At 39.7% G+C, this 15,002-nt stretch overlaps 2 protein-coding genes across 3 annotated transcripts; both read right to left on the bottom strand.

The window, feature by feature from the left end:
* Positions 1 to 5,391: 5,391 nt before the first annotated feature.
* Positions 5,392 to 7,567, bottom strand: LOC146556359 (trace amine-associated receptor 13c-like). Of its 2 annotated transcripts, XM_085248697.1 has the most exons (3): positions 7,555 to 7,567; positions 6,331 to 6,484; positions 5,392 to 6,208 (listed from the first exon to the last, which is right to left on the bottom strand). In XM_085248697.1, exons 2-3 carry the CDS (start codon positions 6,396 to 6,398, stop codon positions 5,392 to 5,394), a joined length of 885 nt encoding a protein of 294 aa, XP_085104823.1. In that variant the 5' UTR covers positions 6,399 to 6,484; positions 7,555 to 7,567. The 2 variants fall into 2 exon arrangements, with proteins under 2 accessions (XP_085104823.1, XP_085104822.1); XM_085248696.1 differs by lacking the exon at positions 7,555 to 7,567 and having other exon boundaries at positions 6,331 to 6,503.
* A 5,106-nt stretch (positions 7,568 to 12,673) lies between these two features.
* Positions 12,674 to 14,001, bottom strand: LOC146556358 (trace amine-associated receptor 13c-like). Its single transcript, XM_085248953.1, has 2 exons — positions 13,826 to 14,001; positions 12,674 to 13,490 (listed from the first exon to the last, which is right to left on the bottom strand). The coding sequence occupies exons 1-2, from the start codon at positions 13,996 to 13,998 to the stop codon at positions 12,674 to 12,676; spliced, it is 990 nt and encodes a 329-aa protein (XP_085105079.1). The 5' UTR covers positions 13,999 to 14,001.
* Positions 14,002 to 15,002: the final 1,001 nt, after the last annotated feature.

The raw sequence follows: 15,002 nt of genomic DNA, 5'->3' as shown, positions 1-15,002 counted from the left end.
TGTCACCCCTCCCTACTCTTTCCCCATTTTGCCTTAAAAATGAAAAAGAAGTCAAGTCTGTTAGGAGTGATGAGGGCAGAGCGAGGCCGATGATCTCTGAGGTTATCTGCTGAAATATGTGGAATCAGAAGTAATTTGAAATTCCTTGTGTCAGTTTTGAGGCCGTGATTTTGTCCATATATTTGTTTGTTTAGAAGAGCGTGATTGTAAAGAGAAATAATTACCCTTTATGCACCTGGAACCCAGGTCTCCTCTTGTCAAACCAGCCAGTTTCCAATTAGTAGCAGAGAGCATTGTGCCACTATCCTGTGCCTGAAGACACAAAGGCAGGTCATACCACAGTGTTCTTGCTCTGCCATTCATTAGGCTGGGTCATGCAGCTGCTCTCAGGAAGTTTGAAATTACATTTGTGACCATCTCACATAACTCTACACAGTACTGTAATTCTCTTCAATTCTGAACCAACTGTGGTTATCCATAATTACTGGGCCACATGACAAGCTCTGCTTTATGCGCTATAACTAATATATATCACAGTCTGGGTTAAATTACCAAAATGGCCAGAGTGTGACCTTGCACACAGTAAATTGTGAAACATCCACTTGAAAGGAATGCGTCACAAACAGCTTTGTAATCCTTTGGGTATTTGCCTGGCAGCAGCGCTAGTTCCCGAGGCAGTACCTGGTGAGGACATACAGTCAGTTACATCATTTCATTTACTTCTAAAGAAAACATAACTATGTAAAAATCTCTTTTGTTTCCTTGGTATCAAATTTGCTGATAGCACATATTTTGCAGGTTTCTTTACATTTTTCCAAAGACTAACATAGAAAAAAAGAACCGACCTTATACATTAGAAAGATTTTGTTGTTTGCTGGGATAGTGAATATATTTGATGTACATATTTACAAAAATTCAAATAGATAAATTGACAGTGGAATACAATTTTTGTAACAAAAATAAATAAAATACTTAAGTATAAGCAACAAGCATTAAGAATTTAAACAAGAATATGAAAACTAGGGGGAAAGAAGAGTTTTGATTATGGCTTGAATTTGCCACTATTCTTAGTGTATTTTTGGCCCTCTTTGGAAGCGACAGGACATAATGTAGCACCTTCTTGTGATTTAGCCTGCGGTGGACGTGTATGTTTTGGTTTTCGTCCAATTACAGAAATGACATGTCAATAGTCTTACAACCTTACAATCCTGAAAGAAAATGTCTTCTGCACTTCACCATGACTCTACAGCTGAACCTCCTGCTTGTTGAGAGTCGGACCCTTTGAATGGCAGCAGGAGTCATGCTGGCTGACAGAGGAATGTGCAGCAACAGTTCCAGACATGTCGAGCTAAACACAACCACATAGGCTTGTCCAGTGAGTGAGTTCGTACGGCACATTGCTCCAGTTTAACAATTAAAAAAGCTGTGGTAAATGTGCTGGAACCTAATGGTTGTTTCCTATAACATTTACTACTTCACCAAGACGACTGCGTTTGTTTGATAGGTGAAATAGAAACAAATGTTGGTACCAAATATACAAAAACATCTTCTCTGCAGAATTTAATTCAAGTGGTCCATGTAAACTAGACTCCTGCACCTCCTCTGGGCTCTCTTTTCAGGCTTAAGAAAATCTAACTGCCATAGTCCCTGCGTCTTGATTTTGATTTTTTCCTAGAAGATTCCCAGTTTTTGGATTATGTGCACTGATCTGTTTTTTTGTATGACATCAGCAATACAGCATCTTTTTGTGTTTATGTGTGGTTATCCGAGTCCTCCATTTTGGATACTTCTCCTGCTTGTCAGTCATCGGTCTATTTAAGATTGTAAGAGGAAAAAATACATGCCTAAAATTATATATTTCACCAACATGTGACACTGGACTGTTTTTAGCTGACTATAGCACATTTACCAGGTCATATAGACATGTACAGTATACTGATGGGGTAATGAAATATTTCTTTATTTTATGCCTTTTAGAGACCAACTTTAGCTTGTGAAGTTTTGGACTGTTTGCATTAGTATTCTTATCCTATGATACTATTTCAGGTTTAAATGGTCATTTGTATGTTGAGGCATTGCTGGTTTAAATTTAATAAAGTGGATGACTGCCTTGAGTATGAAAAAATGATAAACAATATGATTAGAAAGTAGTTATTGTTCTATGTCTCGCTGTTGCAAAATGTGTCACAACGCCTGGTCATGGCAACAACAACACCATGGTGATTGAACTACCCCCCACCAGATGGCTGCTTCACAGCAAAACTTGCAATATAAAAACTGATCAGAGATTAAAGACCCCTTTTGCAGAATCCATAGGCCCCCATCTGCCCATTTATTAAGCCACAACCAAACCACGAAGGATGGGAGGAGAAAAAAAAGAATAATCTTTGTACAAATTCAACATACAGTATTTGATCTCGAGGCTTGCAGATCTCATGCTGTTGTCCACAAAATTTCTTCCAAATGTTTGGCATTTAAGTTGAACAAAATTTAAAAAAAATCAATCTTTGCCTCTTTTTTTTAAACACTGGCTTCACTTAAGGTTTTCTTTGTTCAAGAATTCAGTTTATGAAATGATATTTAAATATTTTTCTGCATTATACACAAAGTTTTAGCATTTTTTCCACCTAAAGCCCTAGCTCTCAAAGGCCAAGAGCCATAGTATTTTATCAGTATCCCAATCAACTTTCTATCAAACCTTAATTTTTTTACTCCATACTCATGAAAAAATTTACTGTGTAGCCACATCAATAATACAAGAATTGCTGCTCTTTTCAGGTTTGTTTAAATTGAGGTTAATATCTGACCAAGCAGTCTTTTAACATCCAGATGAGACTCTGAAGCGAGTCAGAGGAGGGCTGCAAGACAAGGAGTGGGTTACAGTATGTTCAGTCTGGCGTGCACTGTGCAGAGGGAGACCTCTTGTGGCTTGAACGGTTGCTGACTCCAATAAGCCGGTGGTTGAAACAGCAACTGTGATCTAATTTACAGAAATTCATTTCATTTCTGGCATCACAAAATTTAGTCAGGAGCGCCATCTTCTGGCAAGTTTGTAGAATGAACAAAGGCTGACTCAACAATATAAAATTTAATGGTAACAGCAAAAACAAATTTTGTATTGACCTTTATTTTTTTCTTCCAAGTACATTCATAAATAGCTGTACTGAAATCAGACTGAAGAGACTGCATGTGCAGATCCAGATGTAAAACATCAATCTGAAAGAAAAGCATGCTCCTTGCTTTTTCCAAATTTTGTATCTTTGCATTGTTTTGACAGGTAGTTTTATTTTGCTGTTTAAAGGCTACAAATTTTAATTCATAATATCAAATATATATATCATCTCTCCGCACCTTTTTCCCTATTGTGGCCTATAAAGCCTGATTCCCACCTTGATGCCTCACAGTAAAATGTCCTAAGTAGTCACAGTGATGGTCCAAACATGCTAGAACCCAGGTTATCTTAGCTAGACAAGTAGAATTTTAATCTTAGGAGCATAAATAAAGGAGAAATAAATTGAATATTAAATATAAAATTGACCTTTGATCTTTGAAAAACTAAGAGCTGGTAAGACATCCCACAAAGCAAAATTGGTATGGCCCGGATCTGGCCCACACAATGTGCTTACACATGGCCCACATATCGCAAAGAATGATGGCCCTTTGGTGGCCCAGATCTGGTTTGCTAGAGGTAATCCACACATAGGCCAGCCAGCACAAGGCAGACACACTGCTGGCTCTGTGTTGGCCCAGAACAGTTTCAGCTCTGGCCCCATATGTCAGCCTAATGTGTACCTTAATCAAGCCATGTAATAACAACATGTGCTGGAACATAATAGTGCAAAAGTAACATGACGAAACTGTTCAGACAGGGAATGGACTGATTCTTATATAGCGCTCTTCAACTCTCCCAAATTACTCAAAGTGCTCTATACAACATGCCGCATTCACCGGATCACACACTTTCTCTAAACGGAGTACTAAAATAGGAAAACAGGAACATAAATAGTGACATCATTGCCACACCTGGCCCACATCTGGTTGACATACACCCTGCCAGTCAGTCAGAAGTGCCAGGTTGATGCAGGATTTGGGTAAGACCTGTTTTCTATGAGCGTGGGCCACATAAACCAAACCATAATTGGGTCAGAAATGGCATGGCATCACATAAACAGGGCCATCATTGCCAGACGTGGCCCATATCTGGATGACATACCACTTACCATGCCAGAAGTCAGCCAGCAGTGCTGGTTTGAGACCAGATCTGGGCCAGACCTGTCTGCTATGTGGGACAGTGTGTATCCATACATATGCAATAATACTAAGTGCAATAATCCTTTCTGTCATCGTTGTATTTTTACTCAGTTGTATATAGTATTTGTATTTGTATTCTATTTTTATCTTATTGTATATTTATTTTATTTTATTCTACTGTATATAGTATTTTATTTTATTCTATTCTGTACAGTTGTGTACTGTATTTATTCTTATTGTATTCAAATTTTTGCCTCATAACTTTTGCACTGTCCACTTCCTGCTGTGACAAAACAAATTTCCCACGTGTGGGACTAATAAAGGTTATCTTATCTTATCTTATCTTATACAATGGAATTTATATTGTTAGTAATTTTTTTAGGCTTTTAAGGCTTTTATTCTGCAAAAATAATTAAAAGAATAAACAAAATTATTTTGTAAAAAATGTAAATACTTATAGGCCGAGAAACCAATGATGAGCCTGTGAAAGGGGGAACGTGATGTGGCGAGGGAGCAATGTATCTCTAAAATTAGAAATATCCTGTCTCAGAGTGATGCTTAAAAACTAGTTCATGCATTTATTACTGATAGGCTGGAATACTGTAATACTGTAATAGGGTGGCTGTAGCTCAGGTGGCAGAGCAGGTCAGCCACTAATCAGAAGGTCGGTGGTTCGATCCCAGGCTGCATCCTGGCTGCATGCCAAATATCCTTGGGCAAGATACTAACCCCATGTTTGCCTACTGGTGGTGGTCAGAGGGCCCGGTGGCGCCTGTGTCTGGCAGCCTCGCCTCTGTCAGTGCGCCCCAGGGCAGCTGTGGCTACAATGTAGCTTGCTATCGCCAGTGTGTGAATGGGTGAATGACTGAATGTAGTGTAAAGTGCTTTGGGGTCCTTAGGGACTAGAAAAGCGCTATACAAATGCAGGCCATTTACCAATTCATTATTGTCAGGATGTCCTAAAAAAAAAATCCCTGAAAGTCAATCCAAAATGCTGCAGCAAGAGTACTGACAGGGACTAGAAAGAGAGAGTATATTTCTCCCATACTGACTTCTCTTCATCTTCTCCATGTTAAATCCAGAACCGAATTTAAACTTAGTTTTGATTATGGTAATCTTTTTAGAACAGATTTCTTCCTTCTACAGTATGCTGACTTCACAGGAGCCAGGCTGCAGTATCTGTAGAGTCATAATTAGTTTCACAGCTTTTCTAAACCAGGGGTAGAACATAGCGTAAATCAAAGGGTTTAGACAGGAGTTTAAAAGAAAGAAATAGAATACAATAGATGCAGAGGCACTATTGAGAAACTCGTCTCCAAAAAGCGAAACAATGTAATATGGGCAGAAACATATTAGAAACACAAGAACAAGAACACCCAGAGTCCTGGCTGCTTTTAACTCTGATTTCTTTGCTGTTAGAGTCACTGAGAGCTGCAGTGTGACAGCTGTAACATGAGAGCACATGGCACGGGCCTGAGACACAGCCACCACAAACACTCTCATATACAGAAATACAATCACAGTAACTGGAATTATAAAGGATAAAACAAGGTCAACAAATCCTGCAATGAATTCAACAAAAATTATACATTCTCCAAAGCAAGAATTATGCTTTCCTGGTTGACTTAGATCATCTCTTACAATCATATAGCAGTAGAAAACCGAGCAGAGCCAACACAGACAAACACAGAGTTTCACTCTTCTCTCTGTGATTCTGGTGGGGTAATGCAGAGGGTCACAAATAGCCACATAGCGGTCGACTGATATCAGCACCATATTGCCCACTGAGGCAGAGGTAACAACGAAGGATATATAATTATACAGAGAACATGTGAGCTGACCAAGAAACCAACACACTGTATTTCGCAGGATTTCTCCAGGCATAAACAGAAGGCCAATGAGAAAGTCAGCGGCAGCCAGAGAGAGGAGTAGGATGTTAGTGGGTGTGTGGAGCTGCCTAGAAAGACAGGAAAATATAATTTTAAAAAATCAACAGAAAGAAACTATTCAAACAGGTATTACAAATCAGGTATAGACTTGTAAAGCCACAGCAGCAGGTAAAAAAAAGTGAAACTCTGCCTGAAGTGGGAGACTGCGATGATGACAAGCAGGTTGAGAGTCACAGTCAGCAGAGACATTGATGGCATCAGAATGTGAAAGAGCAAAACTTGTGATAGAGGAGTTGTAGGCTTCTTGCAGGAGGTGTTGAAGAGTTGTGGAAAGCAGAGCTCTGCTCTGCTCTGGGTATCCATCTTCACAGAGCTGCAGAGAGCTGCAGCATTGTGACCAGAATTAGTAATATCCCCACACCTTCTTTAAACTCCTCCCCTTATCATTCTCTCAGTGTCTGTTGGATACTGATGCCCCTCTTCCCTTCCCTTGGGCCAATATATTAATTAATTTTTGATCATAATCATATCTATCTCACTCTCTGCCTGTACTCATCCCTCTTTCTTCGAGTTTTTGCATGTGATCTCATCAGGATGTCATTCAAGAGCTCCCCATCATATTGGACGAGATAAATGGTAGTTTACATAGAAATTGCCACTATTTATTTTTCCCCTCACAATCATCATAGACAGAAAGCAAGTCTTTTTTTTAATCACTTTCTTGTTGTTTCAGATATAAGTACCCGAGAAAAAAACAATAGGCATTGCATAAATAGTATAACAGTATAACAATTATGTTATTTAAAGTCGCTAGTATCTGTTTCAAACGGTATTTGACCATTTAAAAGTTTTATATTTATCCTTTCATAGTTTTTTCTTTCTCATCTTGTTCATCCACCTCTTCCATTTCTACTCTTGCCTGCTCATATCCATCTCATCCTTTCCCCCCTCAACTTAATCATCACTCCTGAACTGTAATTAGTGTTTTAACAAAAGAAATCCTCCAGGTTCAAACTTAATTTAATCTCTTTATTGTCGCAATTAAGTTATCATCATGCAACCCCCCATCCCTGGACAGATGACAAGAAATGGCTATGCAACAACATAACATTACAAGCTAGCTTGATGTTGTAAGTTTTAACATCCTAAAACTTTTTAAGTAATTTCCCTCTGATCAACAGTTTAATTACATTTTCACATCATGAAAGTTTATTTGTGGAATGCGAATCTACACATGTTAGATCCACTGCAAAAAAGTTTCAGTAACAGCCATAAATGGCAGCAAACAGGGGATAACAGCAGTGTCCCAAGAAAGGAATTTCTATTTAACTTTTAGTATATATATCATGTGTTATAGAACTAGTCAAGAATTTCTTTGTTTTAACATTTTTAAACATTATTTATCCAGAGGCACATCCTTTGATCCCATCAACATCAGAGGGGAAGATAATTCATAGCTCTGCAATGACTTGTTTTGTGCAGAGAGGAACCTCCTTGTCAACTCAGTTTACTGAAAGAAAAAAAGAAGTCAAGGCACATATTTAACAGCTTTTGGAGAGTAAAGTGATTAGAGAAAATTGCTATCCCTTTGCATCCTTAGTAGTATTAGTACTAGTTTTAGCTTATGCCAATGTTTCACAACCCTTCATTTTGAAGGTTGATGTTCATTACTGTTGTTTGGGTGCCCCGCTTTCACAGCAGTATTCAGATGATAGGGTGCGTTCTATAGCTTATGCTAGCTGACGATTAAAGCCCACTGAATGCAAAATGTCAAATTACAGCTCCAGGAAACTTGAGTTCCTAACTTTACAATGGGCGAAAAGTTCAGAGGATATATGCTGGTTCATAAATGTGGTCTTCACAAAGTTAACGATCCCTAGAGCTTTCAGACCACAGCAAACCTTGGAGCTTTTAAGCAATGCTGAGCTGCTCAAATATCCTCCTTTAACCTTTCAATTAAATATCATCCAGGTTGGGTCAGTGGTAATATGGATCCTCTCTCCTGCTATTGTCAGTCATCTGCCTCAATGGCACATATTGAGAGCTTGCTTTCTGGTACCCTTCTTCCAGATGCCTTAATTTGCAGCCAGATGGTGGTGCGCAAATACAGCAATTAGTACTCTCTCAGAGCCTTAGGGATAAGGTCTTATTTCACAATGAGTATGGTTACCAGGCGATTGACAGGACACCAATGTAAAAAACATTTTGAGAGGTGAAACTTGAGTCTTAGTAACGCCCCTTTTAAGCAGGGTTGGGTTCTTCTTTTCTCTTTACTAGCACAGGTAGAAGAAAGTAGGGGTATTTTGTTTGAACTTGGAGCTGTGTGGGGATCCTTGGTGCAGAGCAGTGGTATGTTTGAAATTTTTGACATGTAGGAGAAGGCTTTATGGTTCACTCCCGTTAGATCGTCATAGTGGCCCCTCCCAACTCTTCTCATGATACCTGTTAGTAGGGCTGGGCCATATTATACCATTCACGGTAATACCAGTATAATGTTAGGCAACGATAGGAAAATTAAATATCGCGATAGAATATGAGTACAACGCGCATGCGCAGTGCCTTTGTTTTCATACACACATGGCCGATTGTTGAGTGAAACAGATGAACCAGAATTGGTTTGTAAAAATGGTGCAACTTCAGTGATGTGGAACTGGTTTGGTGTTTGTCCATCAGACACACGACAAAGCACATTTTTTTGCAGAACATGCAAGCGGCCGTCGTTATTGTTGTACAGTGGGGCAAAAAAGTATTTAGTCAGCCACCGATTGTGCAAGTTCCCCCACTTAAAATGATGACAGAGGTCAGTAATTTGCACCAGAGGTACACTTCAACTGTGAGAGACAGAATGTGAGAAAAAAATCCATGAATTCACATGGTAGGATTTGTAAAGAATTTATTCGTAAATTAGGGTGGAAAATAAGTATTTGGTCACCTCAAACAAGGAAAATCTCTGGCTCTCACAGACCTGTAACGTCTTCTGTAAGAAGCTTTTCTGTCCCCCACTCGTTACCTGTATGAATGGCACCTGTTTGAACTCATCATCTGTATAAAAGACACCTGTCCACAGCCTCAAACAGTCAGACTCCAAACTCCGCCATGGCCAAGACCAAAGAGCTTTCGAAGGACACCAGGAAAAGTATTGTAGACCTGCACCAGACTGGGAAGAGTGAATCTACAATAGGCAAGCAGCTTGGTGTGAAAAAATCAACTGTGGGAGCAATCATCAGAAAATGGAAGACATACAAGACCACTGATAATCTCCCTCGATCTGGGGCTCCACGCAAGATCTCATCCCGTGGGGTCAGAATGATCATGAGAACGGTGAGCAAAGATCCCAGAACCACACGGGGGGACCTGAATGACCTGCAGAGAGCTGGGACCAAAGTAACAAAGGTCACCATCAGTAACACACTACAACGGCAGGGAATCAAATCCCGCAGTGCCAGACGTGTACCGCTGCTGAAGCCAGTGCATGTCCAGGCCCGTCTGAAGTTTGCCAGAGAGCACATGGATGATCCAGCAGAGGATTGGGAGAATGTCATGTGGTCAAATGAAACCAAAGTAGAACTTTTTGGTATAAACTCAACTCGTCGTGTTTGGAGGAAGAAGAATACTGAGTTGCATCCCAAGAACACCATACCTACTGTGAAGCATGGGGGTGGAAACATCATGCTATGGGGCTGTTTTTCTGCCAAGGGGACAGGACGACTGATCCGTGTTAAGGACAGAATGAATGGGGCCATGTATCGTGAGATTTTGAGCCAAAACCTCCTTCCATCAGTGAGAACTTTGAAGATGAAACGAGGCTGGGTCTTCCAACATGACAATGATCCAAAACACACCGCCCGGGCAACAAAGGAGTGGCTCCGTAAGAAGCATTTGAAAGTCCTGGAGTGGCCTAGCCAGTCTCCAGACCTCAACCCCATAGAAAATCTGTGGCGGGAGTTGAAAGTCTGTGTTGCTCGGCGACAGCCCCAAAACATCACTGCTCTCGAGAAGATCTGCATGGAGGAATGGGCCAAAATACCAGCTACTGTGTGTGCAAACCTGGTAAAGACCTATAGTAAACGTTTGACCTCTGTTATTGCCAACAAAGGTTATGTTACAAAGTATTGAGTTGTATTTTTGTTATTGACCAAATACTTATTTTCCACCCTGATTTACGAATAAATTCTTTACAAATCCTACCATGTGGATTCATGGATTTTTTTTCACATTCTGTCTCTCACAGTTGCAGTGTACCTCTGGTGCAAATTACTGACCTCTGTCATCATTTTAGGTGGGGGAACTTGCACAATCGGTGGCTGACTAAATACTTTTTTGCCCCACTATAAATTAACACATTGCATGTTTAAAAACAGTGGAGAGCACAGAGATCAGTGGTTAATTGTTATTAATTAATTGTGTTCAGGGTAGTTTAATAGTCCATGCTGGTTTGGGTGCTTGGAGTATGTTTTTTCTTTGGATTCCAGTGGGGTGTCCAAATTCATAGGCTGCATCCTCCTGAGGACTCAGCGTTCAGTCTACGTGGCCCAGGTCCACTCGCCAACTGGTCAGGGAATGCACATTACCAAAAGTTGCCACGAGGTTTTAAGCTGCCCTTTAACCTTTGTGACAGAGGCGATACGAAGCACTGCTTCATAACAACAATTGCCCTAAAACACTGATGATCTGTCAAATAGAATTTAAATGGCTTCTGGGGCATAATAATTATATATAGAGAACAACTCTCTAGTCTGAGAAAGGGGGAAAAACACTTTCAACTTTTGGAGCAAAGTCAGAAAACTTTTACAAAGCATGTCTTGATGCATGCTCAGTCATCCAGGTATGTAAATCTCCAAAAGTTGATTCTGAAGCTACCCTGGAGCTCTCTTTTCCAGCCGATCCAGGAGAGTAGGACAGCTGCCTAAAACCTGTAGTGATCCCGTATGTGTCAGGAGTATCAAAACAGTTGAGACGCATTTTTTCTAAACACGTTGTCTCTGTGGTTTTTAAACCCCAAAACATGCTGCGCCAAAAATTAATCCACCCCAAGGATTGGGTCCCCGACACAGAGTAACATAGTGTACGCTGTTAAGTGCCAGGAGGATTGCCAGGACTATACAGTGGGGAAACCAAACAACCTCCTGCGAAGCAGATGGCACAGCACAGAAGAGCTACCTCGTCAGGCCAGTAGTCTGCAGTCTACTTACACCTACAGGCCAGTGGACACTCTTTCAATGATGAGGATGTACACATCCTGGACAGAGAGGAACACTGGTTTGAGCGCGGAGTCAAGGAGGCCATTTAGGTGAAAAGGGAAAGACCATCTCTGAATCGAGGAGGGGGCCTAAGGGTACATCTTTCGCCATCGTACAATGCTGTGACTGCAGGCGTTCCCCAACTTGATCAGTGAGCTTTGATCAGTGGGCCTTGATCAGTGGGCCTTGATCAGTGGTTGTTGATCAATGGTCATGAGAATTTGCACAATTATGATGAAGGAACTGACCTCCCTGCCCTTTGTCCCTTCAATGGGCTGGTTTCAGTCATTATGCAAGTGTACTGTTTATAAGATAGGGGAAATCTGCAGTCAGCTGAGACTGAAGAAGACACTTGGATGAGTGACGTAACATTTGTCCCGCTGAAAACGCTACATCCAGATGAACACAATCAACTTTTGGAGATTTACAAATCATGGTGTTAAATTCCTTTATATCTCCTATTTCCTCACAGATTTCAATTCATGATTAATAATGGATGGAAAAATCTATGATCATATTATCTATGTGCTAAAAGAGCTTCTTCTAGAACATTCATTGTGACACATAAATGTAAAAATTCGGATTGAAGGAGGTAAGAAGAGAGGCACAACAGTGAGTGTCTAGAACGATCTGTAAAACATTGTTTTGAACTGAATTTCAGCAAGTGGTGCTTGTGCTTTCATACCCTCCACAACATTTAAACCACTATAATTCTCAAATAGATAAAGACAGACAAAACTAAATCATAAACACTATACATAATTGTTTATTATACTAACTAATTTGTATGTTATACTTGGATGCCCACACATGAACCTATTTTTTATGTCCTACCTTTAAATTGTTTTAATTAGTATACCCTACAGCTTTAAAATTGTACCAGTTTTTTTGTGAAATGGGGCACTTTTGAATCATCTAAGAAAATATTTTGAATTCAGTGCAACTTTTGATTCTCAATAAAACTAGATTAATATTATACTGTACAACTCAAATGTAATGCAATTTATATAACAATTAAAAATCTTACATTTTAATTTGTTATTAATATATCCAATATACAGTCTACAATATGGTTCTAAGATAAGCCAAGGCATTTTGCAACTTGTCTAATAAAGGAATGTGGATTTTTCAGAAAGCTGTACCTTGCCCTTTTATTAATAGACTGAGTAATAATTTGCAATCTCTATCATTTCTCTTATAAATTATAAGTTCTCTTAAAGTGACAGAAAAGATTTTATCTTCTGCTTGTTTAGTGTTGCCCATAAAAATATTTTTAAAGGAGATTTCTTTTTTCTACAGTATGCTGACCTCACAGGAGCCAGGCTGCAGTATCTGTAGTGTGACAATTAGTTTCACAGCTTTTCTAAACCAGGGGTAGAACATAGCATAAATCAAAGGATTTAGACAGGAGTTAAAATAATACAGATAGATCACAATAGTTGCAGATGAGCTATTAAGCACCTTTCCTCCAAAAACAAAAATACAATAATGAGGACAGAAACATATTAGAAACACAAGAACAAGAACACCCAGAGTCCTGGCTGCTTTTAACTCTGATTTCTTTGTTGTTAGAGTCACTGAGAGCTGTAGTGTGACAGCTGTAACCTGAGAGCGCATGGCACGGGCCTGAGACACAGCCACCACAAACACTCTCATATACAGAACTATGATGACAGTAACTGGAGCAATAAAGGTTAAAACAATATCAGTGGTTCCTGCAATGTAGTCTACGAGAATTTTACACTCTCCATAGCAGGAATTATGTTGCCCTGGTTGAACCAGTTCATCCTTTATGAGCAAAATGTTGTAGATAACAGAGCAGAGCCAACACAGACAGACACAGAGTTTCACTCTTTCACGAGTTATTCTGGTGGGGTAATGCAGAGGGTCACAAATAGCCGCATACCTGTCGACTGATATCAGCACCATGATGCCCACTGAGGCAGAGGTAATAATGAAGGATACATAAGTAAACACTAAACATGCAAGCTGACCAAGAAACCAACAAACCTTCTTTCGGATGATATTTGCAGGCATCAACAACAGACCAATGAAAAAGTCTGACACAGCCAGAGAGAGGAGGAGGAAGTTAGTGGGTGTGTGGAGCTGCCTGAAAGAAGAGAGAGAAATCATCTGAAACATCTGAAAATAATTCAGTTATAGGTGTAGTATGTTCAAGTGTAGACAGAAGATAAGTTGTAGCAGACTGAATGTAAAGATTATTGGTAGGAGAAGGAATATGATATGAAGTACCTCATATAATGAATATCTAAACTCTCTAAGTCTGTCATCTAATATTAACATCTAATATATACAGATCATTATATAAAAATAGTCTAACAGTTCAAATGTAAGTCTAGTGCACATATGAGTAAAATCATGTATTTACTTAAGCTGACTCTGACTTGTAAAGCTACAATAACAGTTACAAAAGTGAAACTCTGCCTGAAGTGGGAGACTGCAATGATGACGAGCAGGTTGAGAATCACAGTCAGCAGAGACATTGAGAACACAACAATATAAGGAAGCAACAATTGAGACAGAGGAGTTGTAGGCTTCTTGCAGGAGATGTTGAAGAGTTGTGGAAAGCAGAGCTCTTCTCCATCCTGAGTATCCATCTCCACAGATCTGCAGAGAGCTCCAGCTCTGGCTGAGTTATGACTACAATTAGTAATATAACTGATCCCCACACCACATCCTCTCAACTCCTCCCCCCTTCTTTCTTTCAGTTTTTGTTGGACATTAATTTCCCCCTTCCCTTTGTCTTGCCCAATAGCTTCACTATTTTCTTCCTGTATTCCTGCCTCTTTCTCTTTTCTACATTCCTTTCGGATATGTTGTACTTGGGATTCTTTTACTGTATCCTAACCTCCCTCTCTCTGCCCATTCTAGGTCAGAAATGGAAGTCTCAGTTATTTAATTGACTCCACTTGTCAATTGGTAGGTCCACAAAACCCCTATACAGGAAGTTGATTTCAGCTCGCTGATTTAAAAAAAAAGTCCTAATCCCTGATCCTATGAGTCTTCCCCAGTGGATAATGTAGGATTCTGGCACTGATGTGGTTGAGGGGACTCGCCCAGTACTGACTACCTCTAAATCAGCCAGGTGTTTTTCATGCTAACCCTGATAAGACGTAACCTGAGTAGCCCATCAGTCTCACCTGTTAACCTGTTATTTAACATGGCACTTGTTATTTCTGGTATTATTTTAGTAGCTTGGAAGACGGGGTAACCTGTGAGAGGTATTTGCACTAATAAAAATAATCCTGGATTTCTACCTTTACTGCTTCACTAAAGGTCAAAAAGTGAATGTCCACAATTTAGGCTTGAATTGCAGGAAATTTTATTAATGGAATTCAGCAACACAATAGCATAATAAAATAATGAAAATCACAAAAAATATTGAAATCAATTATACTTTACTAATCTAACTAAGAATCTGTAAGTTTATTTTTATTTTTGGGGAGGAGAGGTTGAAGGAGGGATGAGCACAGCCAGGCCTAGAGAGACACTCAGCTGGGCATTCAAGTTGTTGACTTTAATCATCCGATGTCCACTCACACCTTATCTCTGTCTATCTACCTGACTTACATGATTTAAAACAGGTTTAACCTTTTAAACT

Source organism: Mchenga conophoros, linkage group LG16 (genome assembly GCF_057382185.1).
Source record: "Mchenga conophoros isolate Kocher_MC1m ecotype Shallow Benthic linkage group LG16, M_conophoros_male_GT1.1, whole genome shotgun sequence".
In the NCBI taxonomy this organism is placed as follows: domain Eukaryota; kingdom Metazoa; phylum Chordata; class Actinopteri; order Cichliformes; family Cichlidae; genus Mchenga; species Mchenga conophoros.
Note: the sequence above shows the minus strand (reverse complement) of the source record. Positions and strands in the feature narration are given on the sequence as shown.

Bases quoted from the DNA above. Each gene is read 5' to 3' on its own strand.
- LOC146556359 (XM_085248696.1), bottom strand. From the start codon at position 6,503: ATGGATACCCAGAGCAGAGCAGAGCTCTGCTTTCCACAACTCTTCAAC. The intron at 6,209-6,330 runs GCAGAGTTTCAC...CTGTCTTTCTAG, and splicing joins ATCGCAGTCTCCCACTTCAG to GCAGCTCCACACACCCACTA.
- LOC146556358 (XM_085248953.1), bottom strand. From the start codon at position 13,998: ATGGATACTCAGGATGGAGAAGAGCTCTGCTTTCCACAACTCTTCAAC. The intron at 13,491-13,825 runs GCAGAGTTTCAC...CTCTTCTTTCAG, and splicing joins ATTGCAGTCTCCCACTTCAG to GCAGCTCCACACACCCACTA.